Source organism: Microtus pennsylvanicus, chromosome 8, assembly GCF_037038515.1.
Source record: "Microtus pennsylvanicus isolate mMicPen1 chromosome 8, mMicPen1.hap1, whole genome shotgun sequence".
NCBI lineage: Eukaryota > Metazoa > Chordata > Mammalia > Rodentia > Cricetidae > Microtus > Microtus pennsylvanicus.
This window is the reverse complement of record NC_134586.1, coordinates 57,360,697-57,385,033: the sequence shown is the minus strand read 5'-3', so window position 1 is coordinate 57,385,033 and position 24,337 is coordinate 57,360,697. Positions and strand designations below refer to the sequence as shown.

The 24,337-nt window shown below is 51.9% G+C and overlaps 1 protein-coding gene across 4 annotated transcripts in view; it reads left to right on the top strand.

The window, feature by feature from the left end:
- Mgll (monoglyceride lipase) overlaps window positions 1-16,951 on the top strand; it is a 103,586-nt gene extending 86,635 nt beyond the window's left edge. For 2 of the 4 annotated variants that reach the window (XM_075983540.1, XM_075983539.1), the window contains exons 6-9: window positions 1,850-1,933; window positions 6,894-6,983; window positions 11,596-11,811; window positions 14,215-16,951. In XM_075983540.1, the coding sequence (XP_075839655.1) occupies window positions 1,850-1,933; window positions 6,894-6,983; window positions 11,596-11,811; window positions 14,215-14,340 (516 nt within the window). In that variant the 3' untranslated portion in view covers window positions 14,341-16,951. The remainder of the gene's footprint in view (window positions 1-1,849; window positions 1,934-6,893; window positions 6,984-11,595; window positions 11,812-14,214) is intronic. The other 2 variants (XM_075983542.1, XM_075983541.1) reach the window with 1 other exon arrangement.
- The last annotated feature ends 7,386 nt before the right edge of the window (window positions 16,952-24,337 follow it).

Here is a 24,337-nt window from a genome sequence, read left to right as displayed (position 1 = left end):
CTTCCTGTGACTAGATCCTACTTCCCATCTGAACACGCCAAGCCTGTTTTTGGCAGTGGACTCCATCCAGTGAGCTGGAAAGAGTATGGAGTGGAAAGGGAATGGGACAGGGCTGCAGGTAAGTGGCCTGGCGGGGGCCAGTGGGGCAGCCACCATAAGCTCTCGGTGTGACTACCCCTCATGGGCAGGCACCTGCTCTCTGAGAGCTGGGGCTTAGATCTCCAGACCTGTGTCTTGAAAGCAAGCTCTCCACCCCGGAGTCATCTGAGTCCCTGGAAAAACATGGGACGGCTACATTTCTATTGCACGATTGCCTGGCGAGCTGCATTCCTGCCCAGAACGGCCTGAAGCGACCCTAGAAAGCCTTGCCAGATCACAGATGCGCCATCCCATGGCCTCCTGAATGCAGTACAGCTTGCGGGAACCACGTCAGAACGAAGGGGCCGTAATTACTTCTCACAGCAAGTCCTTCACAGGCAGAAGCTTAAAAATGATCACAGGAGCCGTTAAGGCCTTTTGATCAATAAAGGCATTTATGCATGTCTCTGCTGTTTACAGTGACGGGCACTGCAGTTGATTCAGAGCTGTCCCCAGGGTGTGACAGGACTCAGGACACCCCCTCCTCCAGGCCTTGCTCATCAGGAGAGCAGCCTGTCGTGGGAGCGGAGTTTCTGTTTATAGGGGCTGCATCATGACCGGCAGCTCAGCCACAGAGCTAGTCGTGGGAGCGCACACCTGCCATCCCAATTCTCCGAAAGTGGAGACAAAGAGTAGTGAGTTCAAGGCTAGCCTGAGCTACCCTGTGAGCTCATGTCTCAAAAAAGAGCATAAAAGTTTCAGGTCATACAAGTCTCCAGAGTCCCCACTAGGGGCGCTGTTTGCTTCTCATTCAATTGAGAAGCAAGGACCAAGGGCCAAGCTCTGCAGGGGTCAGTCTTCAGAAACACCCCAAGAATCCTTAAGGTGGCCTTTACTGACCCCATTTAACAAATGAAGAAACCATGTGATCCAGACATCACCCCTCCTGGAGCTTACCCATAGGAATCCCAGTTGGCTTATCACAGAGACATCTGCACACCAGGTTCGCCACTGCGGTAGTTGGTGGCCAAGATAAGGAACCAGCCTCGATGCCCATCACCAGATGACTAGGTAAAGGAAGTGTGGTCTGTTCACACAACGGTGTTGTACTCGGCCCCAAAGAACAAAATTACGTCACTCACGGGAAAGTGGATGGGCCTGGAGATCATTATGTGAAATGAAATAAACTAGACCCAGAAAGACAAATGCCACATTTCCTCTCATATACAAGACCTGCAGCATACACACACAGCCACACATACTCACACAGACTCATACTCACATATACACATATACTTGTGCATAGCACACACATACACATGCAACATAAACACATGTACATATGTATATGCACATATGCGTGTACACATATACACAGGGCTGTGTCTACCACACATACACATGTATATGCAGACACATATAATCTGAAAAGGGGTACTATTGAAAAAAAGAAATGAGTTCAGTAATAAATAAATAAATAAATAAATAAATAAGGGAATGTGGGAGCAGGAGAGAAAATGGGGTAAATAGGGGCAAAATACATGGTCTACCTGAATGAAATGTCTACAAAACCCAGCAGGTTTTATAATGACTATATGCTAACATATGCTAATAAAAGTTGTTAAAGAGAGTTTCTCAAGGATTCAGCCCCACAGTTTACACGCAAGTTGACTAACTTGAGTCCAGCTTGCCTGTTGGGATCGTGGGGAAGGCAGGCAGCTCATAGTCTCCTCTTCCTGAGCTGGGTCCACGGCTGTCTCCATGCCTACAGGACAACTTGACGTACGTGAAGAGCCCTATTGAAAAGGCAGCTGAAGTGACGACTGCTTGGATACCGTATGCCTTCCACCTGTGGGTGAGCACAACCCCACCCTCCACCTCCTGGGGAAATCAGGAGCATGGCCAAGGCTTACAGATGTGATCAGTTGCTTTCCAGGAGCCATCTAGCAACCTTGACTCCTCGCTCCCCAGGTTGTGGGATCTACTGTGGTGCCGCCTTTCTCTCTGCCTCCTCGGCATTGGGCCCCTGTCTGCTGCTCATCCCTCTTGTCCTTCATCCCATCAGCCCCCTTCCACTGCAGAGGTCTTCCTCCTCCCAGCCTCCATCCCTGCTGCCGTGCAGGGTGGGGAAGGGCCTCTCGCAGATGCTTGGTGCCCTGTGTCTCAGGAACAGCCCTCTGCCTGCCTTGATTTCCTGGTGGAAGCAGCTGCTAATGTACCTAATCTCTTTATGCCCTGTGGTGGTTGTTGTCCAAAGGCACGCTCCCCTCTGAACGGGTCCCATTAGAAACCTTATGTAGAACTTCCGACACATGTTAGAAAGTTGGTGACCAGCACTGGGCAAGCATCAGCCTGCCCAGCAGAAGGGGCTGGTATATGCCTCCTACTCTGCCTGTGCGCTGGGGTCAGTGAGGTTTCAGGTGGGATTTGCTGGGCCATACCTGGGACCGGAAGTCAGAGATCTTGGGGTGGCCTGGATATGTGTGAACCCTGGTCCTCAGACATCACTGTCTTTTGTTTCTTTTTCTGTTGTTGTGATAAAGAAAACTATCCTGACTAAAGCAACTTAAGGGAGAAGGGGTTTATTTAGCACTCAGCTCCAGGTTAGAGTCCATTATGGTGGCAAAGACACAGCAGCAGAGGTCGAGGGAGTTGCGTCTGTAGTCAAGAAGCAGAGCGCAGCAAGGGAAGCTTGCTAGTGCTCCCTAGTGCTCAGCTCCCTTCTCCATTTTAAGCAAATCCTAGGAAAGTCACGCCCACAGGAGACAGGTCTTTCATCTTAATTATAACAACCAAGATAGTCCCTATCAGACACCCCTGGGGGCTGTAGCAATGAAGAAAATTCCTATCAGACACCCCCAGGAGCTATAGCAATGAAGAAAATTCCTATCAGACACCCCCAGGGGCTATAACAATGAAGACAATTCCTATCAGACACCCCCAGGGGCTGTAACAATGAAGACAGTCCCTATCAGACACCCCCAGGGGCTATAACAACCAAGCAGTCCCTATCAGACACCCCTGGGGACTATAGCAATGAAGAAAATTCCTATCAGACACCCCCAGGGACTATAACAACCAAGACAGTCCCTATCAGACACCCCTGGGGGCTATAGCAATGAAGACAATTCCTATCAGACACCCCCAGGGGCTATAACAACCAAGCAGTCCCTATCAGACACCCCCAGGGGCTATAACAACCAAGACAGTCCCTATCAGACACCCCTGGGGGCTATAGCAATGAAGACAATTCCTATCAGACACTCCCAGGGGCTATAACAATGAAGACAGTCCCTATCGGACACCCCCAGGAGCTATAGCAATGAAGACAGTCCCTATCAGACACGCCCAGGGGCTATAGCAATGAAGACAGTCCCTATCAGACACACCCAGGGGCTGTCTCACAGGTGATTCTAGATGCTGTCAAGTTGACAACGAATAAATACTGTCACATCACCACCACACATGCAAACCCCTCTTTCATAGTTTTCTCTTCCATCCTTATCCAGGAATGGGGCATCTGCCCCGGGCATCGCCATTCTCTCTCCAGAGTTGGCTCATACCCAGATCTCCCACAGCCACCAATATACTGAGACACTTCTGTTCTCTGGGTGGCATCCCGTGGGGCAGACCCTGACAAAAGGCTGCATCCCTGCAGGCTATGGCCCTCATCCATGTCTGTGAGTGGGCAGCCAGTCCTGTTGCTAGGACACCAGCATCTTCATCTATACAGCCAGCACTGGACATTCATTGTTAGGAGTTGGTGCTTAGGCAGTGTACTCCCCCATCCTGAGGGCTAGCACAGTAACTCCAGGGGGCAGGAGCGACTGTGTTTGAGCGGCCACTATGGCATCACCTCCCCCATACAGGCTGAGGCCAGGCCCGGTGTGTTCCCACCACATCTCCCCACTGGGCTTTAGGCTGCTGGGGAAAAGAAAATGACTGTCAGGGCACAGCCTCTGTATTGGGAAGGGAGGTGAGGCCACAGTCCACTGTTCATCTCTGTGGGGGGGACAGCCTATTTTAAAGCAGCACATCTCAGGAGGTAGTGACCTCTCCCTCAACCCCTCAGTTTTCCCAAAAAGCTTCCTTTAGCTGCCCAAATGTTCCCCACAAATGGAGGAAGAAGACTGCTGGCTAGCAAGAGGAGACAAGAGATGTTTTCACTGTAATTCTCCCTTGGAGGCAGATTGCCTGGCACCAGAGCCCCTCTCTGCAGCCCCTGTGGAACTAGAAATGGCTCCGGCCATCCCAGTCCTTGTCTCCATCTTGAATGTCCTTGTCTGCTTGAGAGCCTGGGGTGGAGGCCACAGTACCTGAAGGTGGGGCCGCAGCAGGTTGCCCTGTCTGTTCCATGAGCAATACTGAATAGGACTGGAAGCTCTTTGCCCAGGGCCACATGGAATCAGGTGACATGGCAGCAAGAGAGGGATCTGGTGGTGGAGCTGTTGAAAGGGAAGAGGCACCATGTGGTTTCTCTCTGTTTCAGGCCAGTGCTAAGGCCGTCTCTGTCCCTCTACTTTCCTGGTCCTGTCTCACTGTCTCCCGTGAATGCGGCCGAGAGCGCTAATCTGTACCATATATAAGCACTCAACCACGCAACCACGAATGCTCCCTGTGGTGACACGGTAGACGGTCAAGCGGTCTATCAATTGATCCATCCATTCTGCAGGAAGAATTTTGCAGTGGGTTGCCAGCTGTTCCCTGGCTTGTGGCTGTGGCAAAAAAAAATCATTTGGATCAAGCAGAAGGGGACAGTGCCTGGGATAGTGGTATAAGCACACCTGTCTTTCTGTAGCCTGGGACCTTGCTGCAACCTCTGAGAATATCAGAGATAGAGGGGACCAGCCATCAGCCCTCACATGGATTCAGGAGCTGGGACGGAAGTCGTGGAGAACAGCAGAGTGTCTGGAAGTCAGTTCTATGAAGCTTGCTGGTAGTGTGAAGATTTCCCCATAGCAGTGCTGCTACCAGACTCCAGTGCTCAAGGAGGCTATGGCCCTGGACACCCCTTTGCTTCAGTCTGAGTTCAGTGAAGGCCACAAGGCTGCAGCCCACAGCTTCCTTGCACTTACTGGCTGTTTTTGCTTTGTCCTTAGATTTTGTAACTTTTGAAAGCACAGCTTCCAACTCCAGAACTCAGGCTCCCAAGAAAGCCCCTGCTTCTTGTATTTTACAGATGTTTCCTCCAAGCGTTTGTCGGCGTTTCCAGATCCTAATCCCTTCCCTTTCAGCACAAGTGCTGAGCTGCTGCATAAAACCCATCTCTTACACACACACACACACACACACACTAATCACTCATACTTCCACCCCAGATGGCTTCACAGAGTGAAACCTATTAACGCCCGACACAGGGTGTACCGATGGAGTCCTCTTGTGTCTACACTGGACTGTCCGGCACTGGAGCCCAGGGCTCTGGCACCCTGACACAGTAGCAGCAGCAGCAGTTAACACCAGTGAGCTTTGTTTGCCTGGATGCCAAGGTGCGTCCAGAGTGCAACGAGCTAAGATATTCTCAGAGGTAGGAGTTGGCAGTGCCCTCTATGGACGGGCAAGATAGGGTGTTCAGAGTACACTCCAGCACAGTGTCCTCTATGGGCAAAGCAGGCCTTACTCTGCCTGGTCAGAGGAGGCAAGTTGGCTGAATGAGGCTGGGGGAGTCCTGGCTACAGCATCATCTGGAGAACGTCAGTGGCTGCTGCGGGCATCAGAAGGAAGAGCTAGAACGCTCAGGTGCTATCATGGAAAGAGAGACAGGCAGAGAAAGGGAGGCACAGTAAAAAAGGCAGGTGTGTTTCCAGTCGGCCGTGTGGTCAGCGCCTCCATTGTCCCAGTATCCCAAGGTTCTAATATTTTTTTTTTACAAATGCTGGATGACAGTTAAGCCCTACTCAAAGGATCTAGTCAATATCACCTAGCAGAGGCTTCCCATGCCACAAACAATTCACCTACCATCAAGAGACCAACCTGTGTGTCAAGTTCTCCACACCTAAGAACTCACTCTTTGCCAGCTCCTATGGTTCTAATTTCAGCATTTCACTTCTGACATAGCTTCTTTCGCCCGAAGTGTCTGCACTCATTGCAAACGTGAAATTAAACAGCCTTTCTCAGAAGGCAAACGTGCAAGACTGAGAATATCTGAGATCCAAAGGGGGGCTGGGCTGAGACCAAGTCAGGCTCATCGTGTTGGCTGGGCATGTATAGAATGCCAGGCTTTATCACACAGAATGTTATTAATCTTCCCTGTGGTCTGTTTGGGGGAATGACAGGGTCCCCACCGGCAGCTGTGCCAACACAGCTCAGTATTGAGGTCCCAGCCTGTGTTCCTGGCTCACGGAGCTGGGAACCAGATAGGGGGCTCCTTCTCTCTGCCACAGGACTTCCTGTTCAGGCTGGTGATGGTTTGTTTTCCATGTGGTGGAACATAACATGCAAGAGATTCTCTCTGATCCAAGCTGCCCTGCTTTCTTTGCTCGCTGACAGCTGATGCAATGATTCTAACTCTGCTGCGTCGTTGTGGTGCCTTGGAGAAGGGGTGCATCCCAGGGCACAGCCTCATCAGTGGCTCTCAGAAGCCATTCACAATTACATCTGATGCGTGGTTATATCTGCACAGAATCCAGAGCAAAAAGACAGACGCGGTGGTCACACCAGCAGGAGAGCAGCCCTGCGTCGGGGCCCTGCGTCCCGAGCATCAAGAGCATCAAGGCCAGCACACTCAGCAGGAGTGCCAGCTCCTTGCCCAGGTGGTACTCTAGCCCTCCAGCGTGGATGGCCTGCACTCATGACTCTCTTTTTACCTCCCTGCCCAGGTCCTTGCTGCCAAAGTGCTCAACTTTGTCCTGCCAAACATGTCCTTGGGGCGCATTGACTCCAGCGCGCTGTCTCGGAACAAGTCGGAAGTGAGTGCAGATGGACATTGGGGTGTTGGGAACAATACTCAGGTGAAGGCGGGGTCCAGGGAGATCTGACCTCGGCTCTATCCTCGCCACTCTGCTGCCATTTCTGGGTGGTGGGAAGATGGGGACACAGTGGAGTGAGAAGTTAGGGGAAGGTGGAGAGTCTGAGCTCCACTCCAGACAACCAGGGAACTGGATGGAGAACCTGCTGTGCGGTTAGGATCAAGGACGTGCTGTGCGGTTAGGATGGAGGACACGCTGTGCGGTTAGGATGGAGGGCCTGCTTAGGGGTCCCACTGCTGGGCTAGCCTGAGAACTTGCTGGGAGTGCCCACTGGTGGATTGATCGTGAAAACCTGAAGGCTTGAAGAAGTAACCCTGGACGTGTAGAAGATATCAGAATTACTCTGACAACTAAGCAAACTTGTTGCCACTTTTCTGCCTTGGTTTCTTTTCTTACCTTAGGAGCTTGAATCACAGGCTCCCCAAAGACCCTAAACCCCTCCCCCCAGGGTGGGGACTCTGGCAACCCCTGTGCCCTGGCCTGCTTTCCTGGGCAGTCAGACTCTGGCTTCCTGGTCGGGTTCCACCCTGGGCACATTTAGGTCTGGGGGCAGAGAATGCCCTTGTCATCATGCTGGAAAGTGGAAAGCCCCCAGGCTTCCCGCCAGCTGTGTAAGAGACAGGTAGGGGCTGGAGTGTTGCTCAGGGTGGAGAGCAGAAACCCTGGTTCCTATCCTCAGCTCAAGGGGAAAAAATCCATGCAGGGGCATTCCAGGAAACCTGAGGGCTTCGTTTCAGGGAGCTGTTCATCTTCCCTTAAACTTTTAATACAGCTTTACTCTAAAACCTGTAGTGACTCTCAAACCCACATTCTGGGGCCAAATTTAACTGCCAGGGGATGGAGAGGGTGGGCAGCTTATATGACATTCTTTCTGAATGTTTGAAAAGACCCAGAAATGCCAATGCCAACCAATGGACATCAGCTCTTAAAACTTGTTCCTTTTGCTGTGCTGGGCCCTTCAGCCCACTCCAGGTGCCTTTGCTCTGTGGTAGAGACTACTGGCGTGAAGGGGGTTTCGTGGCAGGCAGGGACTCCTTGACCTGAATCTCAAATAATGGGCCCAGCTTGAATTGGTGCTGGCTGGTGAGCCCAATCAAAGAGGGTGGCAAAGAGGGGCTTCCCTTGGACGTCTGCACCAAACAGCCAGGTTGTCTATCTTCCTACACAAATGGCAAAGGGAAAGAAAGGAGGAAGAAATCGTTCAAGGCCCTCTCTTGAAAAGCAGCAAGTCATTTCTGATGTCTTATGGAGAATGTAGGATACTGTGGAGGTGCTCTCAGGTTCCACAGCCCCCAGTTGCCTCTTGTGTACTTTGGGCAAGCTGAGAACTTAAGATGTCTCCCTGCAGGGGTCACGGGACTGGGGGTTCTGGGCAGCCTAGAGATCTCGGCCTTCGAGTGGCTAGAGCTCTCCCCGGCCCCCATCCTTAGAGTAGAGTCTCTGCCTCCTTGCTGCCTTTCAACCTGTGCTGAGCTTTAAAAATAGCCACTCCACCCACCCACGAGAAATGGCGAGAAGAGGCCCCACCCAGCAGCGCACAGCGGGAGTCTTGAGGCTCATTTTTGTAGGGCACATTGCCCATGGCGCCCTACAGTTAGGAAAGCCTCCACACACCAAACAATGTTCCCCTAACTGGCCAGTGCAGGCTGGGGGACTGAAGGACTGAAGCTGGGCGCTGGGGGATAGCACAGGAGGAAAGACGAAAGGGCAGAAGGTGGGGTTGGGAGAAGCAGATGTTTCCTTGGGTTTGTCCTGACACAGCACTCTAGTCCACCCAAAGCTGTTAGTGCCACTTGACATGGCCAGCCCTGAGTCTTGTTCTCTGTGGAGCTTCCTGAAGCTATAATCTTCCTTTCACATCTTCTGGACACCATAGCCCCTTCTGTCTCCTGGTAACCATGAAGTTATGGAAGCCTACCTGGGTCAAAAGAAAGCAAATCACCCAACAGCACAGTTAGAAAGTCAGGATTTGAGCCCGAGTTTATCTCTGGGCCAAATGCGCTTGATACTAACACATTGGGAACAAAAACATAACTATCGAGAGAGATGGGGGAGGAGGGAGGGAGGGAGAGAGACGGAGGGGGTCTCTTTTATTGAAATCACTGAGCTACGCAAACATTTCATGTGTCGGTCACCCTGCAGCCCACAACAGGAAGGGCAGCATTCAGCTGGGTGTTGACCCTAGCTAGTCACTCCCTGCCTGTGCTCAGCCCATCTTTAGTCCTGACAACATGAATTTTTCCAAAATGCTAGCTGAGCTGACTCAGTGCCGCTCTTTCTAGATGGGCGTGAAGCCCTGACTTCCACTCTTAGAGCCACAAGAGAGCCACACAGTGACCAGACCAAAGGATTCGGAGCCTCCCTCAGTTTCCCTGAATGGCACATGTATCTCCCTCCCTCGTGTCGTTGCTGTGGTTCTATCTGGGACCTGCCTTTCCTTGACACTGTTGGTGCTCCTTCCCCGGAAGGTGCCATTGTGTATACAATGTCTGTGTGACCAGGAAATAGAAACAAAGCCAAGATCAGGAAGGGCTGGGGCCCTGAAGCAGCTAAACCCAGGAGTAGACTCCTTTGGGACCTAGCATATTGGGACACTCCAGGGAGCAGGATGAAACCTCTAGGAGGATATTAATAGTAGACTTTGTACAGCAGGTGGCCTGGAGCCCACAAGGCCACCATCCCCAGCTTCTGTAAGAGATTAGCATAGATGCAACATGAACGTATTCAGAAGCAGCAGTTTGGGAGGCAGGAGCTGGTTCCTTTCCTTCTTTTGCCCCTTGCCTTCTCAGAGTCAAGACACCCTTTCTGTTTGCTGTGCCACCTAAGGGTGACCCTCTCCTTAGTACTTCTCACTCTTTAGAGAAGAAAGCAAATCCTTGACCCAAAGCACATTGCCAGTTCCTTTACTTGCTTCTTATTGGCCAGGATATGATCACATGACCACATCTAACTGCAAGGGAGACTGAGATGTGTATTCTTTAAATGAGAGGTTATGTACCCTGCCCAATGCCCAGGGCTCTATAAGGAAAACAGGAGTTGAGGCAGTAATGCCAGTGGGCCAGGAGACCTCTCAGTACGTTAGTTTCCTCGCCTGTATCACATGGGTAGTAAGCGCCTTGATTCCATTGTGAGGCATTGCATCTGTAGGAGGAGCTGAGATGGCAGCTGTTGAGCTGTATACACAGTGGGGTCCTGGATGGCACCCCCAACACCAGGCTGTGCCCATGGTGGTGTGTTTGTGACAGGTGGCACAGCTGTTGCTGCCACTCTTACTATTGCCATCAAGACTTTGCCACCCTCAAGTCTAGGGTTCTTCCGGTGTCCCCATAACCCTCCTCCAGGTAGGACTCCCTGGAGTCCCTGGGTCCATGGCCAGATCTCCCCACACTGCCCCTGCGCTGCTCCGTCAGACTCGAGTCCTCTCTTAGCCTGCTGAACAGATGGTCTGGCTCTGTGGGGTTCTCGCCAGCTCAGCTGCAAGAAGTGTTTAATCTGTCTCGTGCAGCTCAGCACAAATGGTCAGCTTGGTGGGGCTCAAATCCAGGATGCCAGGGTGACTGCAGGACAGCCTGTCCCTTCGTCCATGGGTCTGGAATTCTAGCCAGGCCACCTTCATAGGGGTGGCAACAGAAGTGGATGATCTTAAGTCAGGGTTCAGAGACCCCTGCCGTACCAGGCCCAGTAGCATTCCCTTCCCCTCACGTTGGTCCCACCATCTGGTTGTCCCAAACCTGCTCAGAGTCTACCTGCAAGGAGAAAATTAAGCAACAGGTGTCAGAGCTTCACAGCTATTCTTGGGAGCCTAAGAGACTTATGGGAGGGGGACTTCCTACTCCAACCCGTAATCCCCAGCCCTTTACCCTGTATAGAGACAGTGTTGGGAATGGGGACAAGAAAACCCTCTCTGGTACCTCAGAGCTGCTCGAGCCAAATAACCCGTGTAGAGGACATGGTGTTCTCGTGTTTTGGTTTTGTTTTGTTTTGTTTATATGTGTGTGTGTATTTTTTTTAAACTTGAGACAAGGTCAATGTGACCTTGAACTTAACGCTCCCCCTGCTTTGGCCAGGACTGGGGTTATAAGCATGTGTCACCTCCATGTTGCCGATTTGTAAAAATCCACCTTAGCATTGGAAAATTTCTACAGACTTTTTTGTAGACAGTCAGCCCTCCATATCCTTGGACTCCATATGGGAGAATCCAAACAGCTGTTTCTTATCTGTCCTGCAAAGCCCAGCATTCCTCTAGTGCTGACCGTGGCCTTCATCTGAGCGTCTAGAGATGACTGAAGCATAGGGAAGGGTAGGTGGGGGCTCTGCTCAGACAATACGTATCAAGCTACCTGATCATCTTAGACTTTGGGGATTCTGAATCTGCTCCCCAGTGTACGCTGAGTCAGATTGTAGGAAACTTAGGTCCGAGTGCAAAGGTTCTGAACCCAGTTTAGACCCCGGTTCTCCAGGAGCTGAACACATTGCCAGTCTCCATAACCCTTGGGCAGGCAGAAGGACACCCTCTTGGAGCCCACAATCTGACAGGCTCTCCTCCTCTCAGGTCGACCTATACGACTCGGACCCACTCATCTGTCGCGCAGGGGTGAAGGTATGCTTTGGCATACAGCTGATGAACGCTGTCTCGAGAGTGGAGCGCGCAATGCCCAAGCTGACACTGCCATTCCTGCTGCTGCAGGGTTCTGCTGACCGGCTGTGCGATAGCAAAGGAGCCTACCTGCTCATGGAATCATCCCGGAGTCAGGACAAGACACTCAAGGTAAGGGACAGGAGACATGACTTCCCCGGAAGCACTGGTACGGGGTTAGAGGCAAATGAACTCTGTGACAGCGCATTGGTCCCCAGCCCCTCGCTTCACAAGAGTGACCCTCACAGAGGAAGAGAATAATATGATGCTATGGGCAAGATAAAGGCGTGCAGTTGGGCACAGGAGACACTGTCTTCTCCGAGCTTCAGGACTCCCTGCGATGCCCCAGTGCCCTTCACCTGTTCAGAGTCCACAGGTCCTGGGGCCTCAGGACACACAGGGACTGTGGGGTCAGGGAGTGCCAGTTCTGGGACACTTGGATGAGTCTTGTCTGCAAGGGCATCTGCAGGAGTTGGCCCTATGGTTGGGGTCTCTGAGGACAGGCCACAGATGATGATGTGACATGTTAGACACAGGGAACAGTCAGAGTACCTACCACTCAGTGGTTGTCAAGACATAGGGTCTGGGGTCCAGATATACTTGCCTTCTGTCCCATCAAACTAGGAGGCACCCCACCTGAGGAGGTTAGACCCTGCTGGGTACCAGTCAGACAATGTGGAACCCTGAAACTGAATCATACCCACCCTTTTGCCCACATGGTTGGGCTCCTGGCCTGGGCAGGTGTGGGGTGGGGTGCCACAGAATCTGGACTACATCCTCACTGTTACAGAGACAGTTAGGTGACTTCAGAAGTGGTGGAGTCAGTATTTGAACTGAGGTCCTTGGGCTTGAATCTGCAGTCCCTCCCAACCTGCCACCGCTCTGGCAGAGATGTGTATCTTGGCAAATTGTCAGGGGCTTCTTCTCAGTGGCAGAGCTCTGGCCTCGTTCAAGGGGCCCAGCTCCACGCTCCCAGGAGAATTAGCTTTTCACTCGCTCAGCTGCTGTCTCTTGAGTGCTGACTTGGTGGAGGTCCTGAGGACAGTCTGACAAAGGTTCCCCTCCCCTGTAGCCTGTACTCCCGTGGGTGAGCCAAGAGCAAATGGGTGCTCAGGACGGCTGCAGACAGGGCTTGGGGTCTGCAGGACAGAGGGATACCAGAGCACTCCCCTCCCATGGACTTAGAGGGAGAGTAGCCATGGAAGAACACTCCAGACCAACCAAGCAAGGGAAGTGGGGATGGGGGTGGGAGGCCCTTGGTCTTGGCCCAGGGAGCAGCTGTGAGAACAAGGCTGGCACAGGAGGAGGCGCTCATGAGAAACACTGTTCACAGCTGAGGTGAGGAAACAAGCGTGTCGTCCTCAGATGGGAGACGCCTGTGCCCGCTGGAGCACAGTCCCACCTAAAGAGCGAATGCCTGCACCACGTGGAGGCTTCTGGAGGGTGGTAAATGTATCAAAATCAAAATGAGGCAGGCTCGGAAAGCCAAGAGTGGAGTGCACTTATGGACATGTGTAAACTAAATCCCCAAAGCCTGCACTATAAACATTTAAATTTCAATTCCCAAGGCTTGAGGAGTGAGGAGGGAGAGGCAGGAGGACTTTAGAGGCAAATGCAGTCAGGTGGCTATGTCCTGAGGTTCTGTAGCCCACTGAATAGATCAGAACAGAAGAGGCATGTTGAGTGCTCTTAGCACAGAGAAGTAAAGGATATGTTGATTGCTTGACACAGTATTGGCGGATGCTCCTGGGGCTTGGGGTCTCTAAAAGCAGGCGACTTCACCTCTGAGACAGGTGACCCCAGCAGATAGCAGGAAGAAATCCTAAGACAAATGGCAAGTAGCTAGGTCTCACTTCTGAAGAGGGCTGACCGAAGGGACATCCTAGTCAGCCACATAGTACAGGGTTTCCAAGCAATGAGTAGTTTCTAGACTGTTGGGACTATAGGAGCCACGGGCAAGGGAGGGAGCTGACCTGGACAGGCCAGAGCCACGGTGTGTTTGAGGGCCACTGGTTTGCCTTTGGACACTGCTGGGAAGTCCAGAGTTATTCAAGCATCAAGTGGCTCTGAGTAGGGCAGATGAGATCCCTGGAGACCTTGCCAAGGGCCACCGCTCTGGGTTGTGGGGAGGGAGGAGTAGAGAATGAAAGGAAGTGGTGGAAGGTGGGGGCGTGAAGATGGGCAGAGCTTCCTGGCAGGAAGGTCCTGGGGATCTAAGCTGTACCAGTAGCCCTGGGAATAGCATGGAATGTCCAGACTGTGGCAGAATTGTAATTGTGATTAGAAAATGCTGGCTGGAGCAGGGCAGAGGCGAGCCATACCTGCCTTCTCAGCCACCAGCAGCCCGGGGTGGGAGGATGACTTAGGGTTAGACATTTATGCTAGCCTAAGCAACATGGCAGTGCTCTGCCTGAAAATGAACTAGGGGAAATGTTGGGAATGATTGCCACATGAGCTCAGAAGTATGACATTGTGCACTCCTGTGCCCTGCCTATCCCACACACAGGGTTAACTCCCTGGCTCTTCTGATTGCAGATGTATGAAGGTGCCTACCACGTTCTCCACAAGGAGCTTCCAGAAGTCACCAACTCTGTCCTCCATGAAATAAATACGTGGGTCTCTCACAGGATAGCAACGACAGGAGCTGGGTGCCCACCCTGAATGTATCAGCCAGGCAACCAGCTTGTGGTCTGGGGGAAGCAGGCAGAGGAAGGGCAGTGCTGACTGGCTCGAAAAAAAAATAATCGCAAATTGAAGGGAACCCTAGTGCAATTTACTCTGACAAAAAAAGCTAATTTGTTATATATAAGGCTGTGGCCACTGGCTCTACCACCTGAAAGGGTAGGCACTTTATGAAAGAGGAGTATATTTTCTACACAGAGACTGTTGGAATGTCCTATGAATAAACAGTTCAGCCTCTGCCCACCTCTCCCAGCTCCCATGGGGTTCAGGGACTCTCTTGCAGTCCCATGTCCCAGCCTGCAATAATCAGAGGTCTCTTTCCTCCTCTCCCAAGCCTTCTCTGACGGGCTGTTCTTTGGCATGTGACGAGGTGGCCTGTGTCCCCAGAGCTAGCTCCTTAGGCTCATGTGCCCCTCTGAAGCACTTCCTCAAAATGGGCAGCCACCCTATGACCTGGTCAGCGACTTCTCAGATGGAAGTCGGGCTGTGGGGAGGGAGGGTGGCCATTCTCCCCACACAACTCTTCCCCCTGCTGGGAGTTGGGTTACCCTCAGCAGGTCTGTGTATCCAGAGAGGCACCTTTTCTCAGGTCACTAAGTACCCCATGCTGAGGAGGGTGGCTTTAAAGATAAGCATTTAATATATATGGTATATTCTAAAATAAAGACTATATGGGTGGATGGGTGAAGCCTGGACAGCTTTAGAAGAACTGGTACCCCACACAGGGCTGGTCTTCTGAGGGCCAGTCCCCTAACTGAAGACTGCCTGGCTCTTCTTGCAGAGAAAACACAAGGGACAGAGGACTGCGGCCTGGGCTGTCCCTCTGTCCAGAGTCACTGGGAGTTGTTTGCCAGTAGCACAGCTACCTCTGGTGGCAGAGGAGACTCTCATGAAGCCATGGTGCTGGCTGCCTGCCCAGGGCAGCAAAGGCACACTCAGTGACCATCTGCAGACAAGGACCACAGCTGTCTGCACCCCGTCACAGGTTGCAGCAGGATGACCCAGCCAGGCCTCATAGAGGCTACCCTGGAGCAGTGATGTGCAAGCCCCTGCCCTCTCAGGTGCCCGCCCAGAGGCCCGCCCCAGGCCTCACTTAGCGCCAGCAATAACTGGGGCTCACTGCCCTCCTGGAGCACTTTCATCTTCACAGAGGGGCTTGCTGCTACCTCAGGAGTCTTGTTAGTGCACATAGGACCCTGGGAAGGGGCACTGCTGCCAGGGAGAGCTGCTTGGCTGCAGGGAGGGGAGAGTGGGCCCTCGATTCTCCAGGAAGCTGCCAACCACGGCCCTGTGGTCTTGGAAGGGCACCTGTCCACCTAGGTCCCGTCCTTTCCAGAGTTTATTCTAGGTCCTGGGGAGGGTTCTCTGCCTTCTCCAGTGGCCCTGACCATGCATGGCAGTCAAAAGCTGGCCATACTACAGGCCATAAGGACACTACGCCCCTCATCAGGGCCAAGCACTGCATGCAGGGAAGGCAGGGCCCAGGAGCTGTCCTGAGCCCCCTCTTAGCTCTGCATCTGTTGAGAAAATAAAGATATGAAAGTGTGCTAAGAGGGTCAGTCAGCACTCCAGGCTGCTCAGGGAGCCTGGTCAGCAGCAGACAGGCATGGGGTGTTTCTGTTCTCCATTAAGAAAAAAAAAAGGACCCCACTCCAAACTACTGTGCCCCTGGGCCCAGAGCCACCCAGGGCTGCTCCCAGAAGCACATGCTGACAATGCCACTTTCCAAACCACATGCCCCACCTGGGCTGGTAACTTTCGTGCATGACTTCATTTACAGAGATGCGTGTGCATCTGGTTAAAGAACCGTTAACACTAAAAGGGGGCAAATGACCAGAAACTGGGACTGTCTTGTGAAACCCGGAAGAGGGGACAGGGACATGACTGCATCATGTCCTGCATGACAAAGTCGGGACCAGCACAGGACTGTCTGTAGAGAGCTGGGCCAGCCTTGTGCAGGCTCTGCCCTTGGCTCTGGAGGAAGCTTGACAGGCTGGGCTTCATAGTCACCCCACCACCAGAATGCAGAGGGATTGGGGTGTGGGAGGAAGCTAAGACGCACAAGGCTTGGCCAGAAGAAGGCAGAAGCCAGCAGGGGGCCAGGAGAGCGCGCCACCCCAGGTGAAGGAGAGGGGAACCAGACCTGAGCACCTTTAAGAACATAGCACCTTCTCCAACAAGGATGGACTTAGTGCCCGAAAAGCTTTTTAGGAAAGGGTGCCACCTGCAGGTAGTAGGGTGTCTCAACGACTAAGTCCCAGTTCCACGGTAGAATGGGGAACTTCCTCCCTCCACCATGGCCCCCTCAGCTTCTGGGTGTCCTGGGGACCACCATGAGAGCAGTCGGGGTGCTCTAATACCACAGGGCTCTACTCATATCCCACCCCCAGGCCACCTCACACTTCCCTCTCTCTCCTGATTGCTATTGTAACTTTCTAGGGATCACAGTGGCTCACTGGTCTGTTGCTGTCACCACGCTCAGTCACTCCCCATGTGTACTCTTAGTGGGGAACCTGTACCGGCTTAGAACTACTAAAGAAACCGATGTGCACTACAGCTCACCATAATAAACCATGTGCTTTTGGAGAGACCCGTGTCTGTGTGCCTGGCATCATGTTCTGTGTGTCAGCCCTTCCGCTAAGAGAACTGCTGGCCTGTGCTGGAAGTGTCGTGCGCTAGTCACCTGATGTGAACTCAGCAGTCCTTCCAGGGCCAAATGCCAACTGGACGCATGGATTTTATCTTCTCCCGTCCGTTCCTGGGGAGGTCATGCTGGAGCACAGATTCATCCCCTCAGCACCTCCAGTGCTCAGGCAATCTTAACAGCTTGGTGCTCTGTTGCTGTCATGTTGGGTGCCCAGCATTGCCAAGCCCCATCTTCACCCACGTCTGCTCCCTGACTGAGGGGAATCCAGAACATCTATTGCTGGTGTCCTGGTCACCTTCCCTTGCTCCCCATAATCTCTTGACCTAACAGCTCTGATTTCAGAATGTCACCAAATTCAGACTGCCCCACTTTCCCCAGAACTGTCACTGTAACTGCTGGGGAACAGCAGCCTCCTCGGGCATCCCTATGCAAAGGCCACCGTGGCTCCAGCTCACTAGAGGTCCCTACTGATGAGAGTGGGTTCGAACTACATCACAGTCAGCCTCTCCGTGCCCTGTCCCTGCTTTCTCTCCCACTGCCCCCATGCCATTGGATATGACACACTGCTTTGTCTCCCACGTGGGTTGCGAGGTGAGAAGCACATGTTCCATCTGTTGTCCAGAGGCTCCCCAGAAATACTGTGTCATGGGGCTGTAGATGGAGGGAGAGAATGAATGGGAGGAAGGTCAGAGAGGAAGTAACTGAGCATCCGGGGTGAGAGAATGGCTGACAGTGAATGCAGGGGTCTGGGAAGGAAGAAGGTGAGCAAGGAGGAAAGAAGGAGTGTCAAAAATAAAACAGTTCCCACCTCAAAGAAGGATAAAAGAGTTTGTTATGGAGCTAACTAGGATTGGTGATGGCCTGGAAATGTGGGTTCAGGTCATTCCAAATTCTATGCTCCAATGTTCAAGTTTCATGGAGTTTTTATAGTAACCGAACTAAGAAAGTCATTAATCAAGGCACTTCTCAAGTACCTTGATGGAAACATGATGTGCAGAGATGTAGTAGTTTGTACAGGAAATGCCCCCCGTAGGCTCTGGTATTGTTGGTGGTGTTGTTTGGGGAGGCTGCAGACCCTTTAGGAGGTGGAGTCTTGCTGGAAGCAGCGTGTCACTGTGGATGGACAAAGTCACCCATGGTATTTTATCACAGCAACCAGAAGCAACTAATACAGCAAGTTAGAGCAGATCAGGGCAGTCTCTGCTGCAAGTGTCTTACTCCCAAATTAGTGCACAGAGATGCACTCTTACGAATGCCCGGCCTTAGCTTGGCTTGTTTCTATTTAGCTTTCCTTAAATTATCCCATCTAGCCCGGCGGTGGTGGTGCACTCCTTTAATCCCAGCACTCGGGAGGCAGAGGCAGAGGCAGGCAGATCTCTTGAGTTCTAGACCAACCTAGTCCACATACAGAGTGAGTGCCAGGACAACCAAGACTGTTACATAGAGAAACCCTGTCTCAAAAAAAAAATGATCCCATCTACCTTTTGCTTCTAGGCTTTTTTTTAAATTTATTTATTTATTAAGGATTTCTGCCTCCTCCCTGCCACTGCCTCCCATTTCCCTCCCCCTCCCCCGATCAAGTCCCCCTCCCTCATCAGCTCAAAGAGCAATCAGGGTTCCCTGACCTGTGGGAAGTCCAAGGACCGCCCACCTCCATCCAGGTCTAGTAAGGTGAGCATCCAAACTGCCTAGGCTCCCCCAAAGCCAGTACGTGCAGTAGGATCAAAAACCCATTGCCATTGTTCTTGAGTTCTCAGTAGTCCTCATTGTCCGCTATGTTCAGCAAGTCCGGTTTTATCCCATGCATTTTCAGACCCGGGCCAGTTGGCCTTGGTGAGTTCCCGATAGAACATCCCCATTGTCTCAGTGTGTGGGTGCACGCCTCGCAGTCCTGAGTTCCTTGCTCGTGCTCCCTCTCCTGCTCCTGATTTGGACCTTGAGATTTCTGTCCGGTGCTCCAATGTGGGTCTCTGTCTCTGTTTCCTTTCATCGCCTGATGAAGGTTAATATTCAGGAGGATGCCTATATGTTTATCTTTGGATTCACCTTCTTATGCTTCTAGGCTTTTATCTTTCTTTATCCTATACACCTTTCTTTTCTTCTGTTCCATGACTGGTTGTGTGACTGGGTGTCTGGTCCCTGCTGTCTTCCTCTCCTCCTCTTCTCACTCCTCCCTCTTCTCGTTCTTCTCTCAATTATTCTCTCTGCCTGCCAGCCCCGCCTATTTTTCTCTCTAGCTATTGGCCATTCAGATCTTTATCAGACCAATCAGATGTTTAGACAGGCTAAATAACAGCTTTACAGAGTTAAGCAAATGCAACATAAAAGAATGCAACACATCCTTGCATCATTAAACAAATATTCCACAGGATAAACCAGTGTTACACATCTTAAAATAATATTCCACAGCACTTTGCTATAGACTTCAGAAGCTATCTTAGCTTTTGGTTGATGGAAGCCACTGGTCTTTTAGGTTAACTTATTTCAAAGGGTTTTGCCTATTAATCACAAGGATGTTTGGTCAGAGGTGGGTAAGAAATGGCTATAAAAGAGGCTGGAGATAGCCCACAATAAATTGAAATTAGCCTCTGGACTGTTTCAGCCTCTCTACGGCCTTTGACGTTCTAATCAGCCGTGTATAAAGTTCAGTGGAAAGGACAGCTTCTTTCCAGGAACTTGGGCTCACAGTAATGAGAGGGAAAGAATGAGGCGCTGGGGAAAGAGCAGTCTGCATGCACCCTTCAAAGAACAGAACAGAAATTAGAAATTGCATCTAGTACTTCTTTATAATAGGACCACTTGCCTGTGGCATGGCCACAGCTGGGGAGGCTGGGAAATGAGACACCAGCCAGAGAAAGGAAGGGTGAGGGACTCGACATAGTGGGCTGTTGCCTATGAGGAGGCCTTCAGAGAGAGAAGGCATGGCAGCGTGGGCAGAGGACAGAAGAGCGGGGCAGGGCCCAGCCAGCAGTGTCTGACAGGTGGGACAAAGCTGCTCAAGAGGTAGGTGATGGGCGTATCAGGCTCTGGGAGAGAAGAGAATGCCCACCTTTCTGGGTACTGGAGGGAAGGAGACTGCCAGGCGGCCCATGCTGCTAACCATCCATTTTCTAGAGTTCTGGTCCTGCTTCCCAGGGGGGAAGGGGTCATATGAATGACTGGTGGAACCCCATCATGGCCCCATGAGTGGTGGGCTTCTCTGACTGGTTGGAAACCCAAGGGTGTAATGATTTCCTACAACCACAGCTGAGGCAGAGTCGGGGCAGAACCACACACCCCTCTGCCCCCACAGCAAGGCCTAAAGGCCAGCATCACAGAAAACTACTGAGGCCTCAGGACCTTCAACCTGTCTCCCAGACCTGGACAGATGTCCCCTCCCCAAGGACCCAAGAAAGCCCACCATAGTATTCTAACAGTGTACCCACGTACCCTGTAGAGAGGGGGTGACCTGCACAACCCATCATTCATGTCCGACCAGAGAAACCAGGCACTTTCCCCAGATGCACAAGGCCTTAAAAATGTTCATTACAAGCTGGGTGGTGGTGGCGCACGCCTTTAATCCCAGCACTCGGGAGGCAGAGGCAGGCGGATCTCTGTGAGTTCGAGGCCAGCCTGGTCTACAAGAGCTAGTTCCAGGACAGGAACCAACAGCTACAGAGAAACCCTGTCTCGAAAATCAAAAAAAAAAAGGGGGGGTAGGTATGGCTTGGGAGAGGAGTGCAGGTCCTGGGTTCCATCACAATGAAATATAAAGTATGAACTGTCAAGTGAGAGACCGATGTGTTTCCGTCATCCTAAAACCCAATATAAATGCTGTGCTGACCCATCCCCTCATCTTCAAAGGTTTTTAGAAACCGCGTCTGCAAAAACAGCTCTGGCTCCTCATTTGGTCCCACAAAGCAGCAGCAGGGCGAAAGTCTGGCATCTCTGCCTTCGTCCTGTGACGCATTCCTTTTGGTTGGCAGCTCACCTCTGTACCCCAGCAATAAATAACAACCTACTTCAAATTCAAAGGCACAGAAATAGTTACTGCCCTAAAACTGCCTTGACTTTGGAATTCGGGAACTGCAGAGCCTGGAAGGACAGATGCCCCTCCGTGTCAGGCCAACCCTCAAGACAGGACGCCCCCAGGGCACACCATCCCTCAGATGAAGACAGTTGTCCTTGAGAGAGAGGCTGTACCCAGGAGCAAAAGTATTTGTCCTATAGGACCAGGTTGGTCCCCTCAAAAGATAACACTGTTGTCAATCAGGACTGAAACCACACCTTGACCAGGGCTGTTGAATGATTCACCATCAGCTGAGACCTCCATGGTTGCAGTTCAGCAGGTTCCATGACACATGGACCTCAGGGACCTGTTTACCCTCCTAGTGCTCAGAGGTGCGCCCTCTGGTGGTCGACAGAAAGCTGTGATTGGCTCAAATAGAACTCTTTACACAAATGACGGCCAAAGCGTGGCCCTGATTGGTGCAAATGTCCCTTTCTGGATCTATAAACGGGGTGCACACTGTGCCAGGAGTGCTGTTGAGGTTACGAGGTCTCGAACTCTTGGCCTGAGCTGTAACTGTAGAGACAAAGCTCCCCACTCAGGAGGAGCAGCCCAGGGACAGATGAGAGGGCCACACCTCTTCCTGGAACACTGGGTAGCTGTAAAAAAACTGTTAAAATTGCCAGGCATGGAGCGTTTGCTTCTGATCCTAACACTGGGGCGGTGGAAGCAGAAGAATCATACGTTTGGGGCTGTTCTAGGCTACATGATCATTTTGAAGTCACGCGGGGGTACGTGTCCCAGTCTCAAACCGATATTTTAAAAACCCACTGTTTGTGGGGATAAGTTCTCATGTTCATTTTCCTATAAACAAAACCTAAAAGACGCTTTGAGATGGAAGCAGTGTGACACCCTAACTGGCTAGTTTGCTTTTGAAGTATGCCTGGCTGCTCTGGACAAAAGAACTGTCAGCTCCACCACCTCTGTCAGCACAAGCCATCTGGAACATTCCACAGACACCTTAAGACAACTATGCTAGTACCCTCCCAATCAGCACGTGCAAGTGTCCCAGCTCCTGAAGCACAGCTTCAGCCAGGCCTGTGTGAGCTCTAGAAGACCCTGTAGCCATGTCCTCCTAAGCACATCCCCTGGTGGTCTAGCAGACGGACCGCGATGTCTGGTGCTGAGATGAGGCTGTTGCTTGGCCCAAACAGCTCGCCTCAAGCTGTATAAGCAGGCTGCGCAGGCTCACTCGTGAGTAGCAGGGAGACATCCTCCCATGGTGGTACAGCATTAGTCCCTGTAAAGGGCTTCTTTAAAGTGGTCTTTTCTTGTCCACGGTCAGTAGTGTGGGCTGAGCTGATATCAGAAATCCCAGCAGAGTGAAGGCAGAGGCAACAGCAGCATCATGACAAGTGAGTGGTCAACAGGCTGCGATGCAAACGGGACATAGCAGCCGATCCATTAGTTCAAGAGCTGCCCGGGCAGGGAAAGGAGCAGTAAGAGTCGAGCCTGTGAAGAATGGAGACCGAGGAACAACAACAGCTGGAAGGAACCAGGGAAGAGAAACTACAGGCCTGGGTCACTAGCAGAGTTCCCAAGAACTGGCTTCAGGACCAAGAGTCCCAAACCTTGAGTCAAGACAGTGTTAGAAGTACTCCAGACTTGCCAGGCTACACAGGAGGGTAACATTGGCTGCTGCTAACAGCTGAGGAGTCGGATTTCTAGGGTGCACACAAGAGCTGTGCCACTTACAAGGTTACAGGTCGTGATAGCCAAGGCTGCAGGGATAGTGGGCACCATGTGCGGCTGCCCGCTGTTGCCCAACACCGAGGAAGAAGAGCAGCCAAGACCAACACTAGAAGAGCATCTCATTTCCTATGGCTTCTAGCTGGGCAGACTCAGCAAAAGGGCGCTGGCCAGCTGCTGAGCAGAAACACTAACAGGACCTACATGCTACCCAGGCCACTGTGGGCTAAAGCCCAGAGCAATGAGTCCCCAGCCTGAGCACCTGGAGTCCTGGCTCTCTGCTTTCTACAGCCTAAAGCAACCAGACCCCAGCTCTCTGCAGCCTCTGGCTGTGCCAGTCTAGCGCCTAGATGACCCACTGGAGACCATTTCACCTGCTCACAACTGCTATCTGGGCAGAGCAGGAAGGATCCCATTGCATAATAGTAGCAAGGCTGGTGTCTCCGACTTGCAACACTCAGGTTTCTACCTTACGCTAAAATAAGGAACTGGGCACGTGTGCTGTGTTTGGGGAACCCATCTCCACTCTCACCCACAGCCTGGCTCCATGGGGACCTCACTGGGCCACCAAAAACCCAGAGAATATGGATTCCAGGGTACTTAAAATTCCTATGTTCGTGTTATTAATGTCTGATGGAAAATGGAAAACTGATTTCAAATAACATCTCTTCAAAAGATGGACTTGACTTAATAATCAATTGCACATGGGAAGAAATGCATGATAGTTTAAAGCTCTCCCTTTTCCTGGTGAAGTTAAACCCACACATCCTGAACTGCCCGTGACCTGAGTCCCCATCCTCCCTGTCCCTGTGGTTTCAAAGTACAAGCTTAAAGATGCAAGTCATTGCCACACCCCTGCTGGGCTGGCACCTCCCAGCAGGTGGCTCCTGGGATGCTTCACAAACACCCAGACCAGGGGTAACCCTAAGCCTTCTCAGATAAGCACACACTGAACTCATCTCCTCAGCTTAGAGCACCCCAGGCCCTGGTAGAGCCAGCGAGACCCCGTCACCCATATAGTCTTCCCCTCTGCTCGCGGTGGGCTCTGGAGCACCTGCCTTCCATCCCCTAGAAAAGCCTGACTGAAGGCAACTGGTCCCAGCTGCAGCTTCAGATCTTCCTCCGTATGGCCAACATATGAGAGCAAAACAAATGAAAAGGTGTTAGTGAAGGAAAGGAGGGGGAGGGATCTAGAAACTTCTGGAAAATGACAAACACAAAGACAGGGGGATTTATAACATTTTAGGGTAACAAGCACAGGTCGATGGCTATCCAGGACTGGGATCAAAGCAAGGGTCATTGCAGGTCAGAGGGTCATGGTCCATAGACCGAAAGTCATCCAGGGAATACCATATGTCTCTAATGTCTTGGTCTGTGTAGTTAGGCCACAGAGGCAGACCTGCTGTGGTTAAGTGGCAGGAGTAAATGCCTACTGACTCAGAGCCTCTTTGCCAAGCCTCGGGGCTACCCTCCAGAGTGTCCCACTGAGGATACCCAAACCCCCAACCACAGTCCCCAGCTCTCCCTCCTTACCAGTTCCACCTCCCAAAGCCTCTCCTCCCAAGCTGCACCCCAACAAAGGCTCGGGTCTC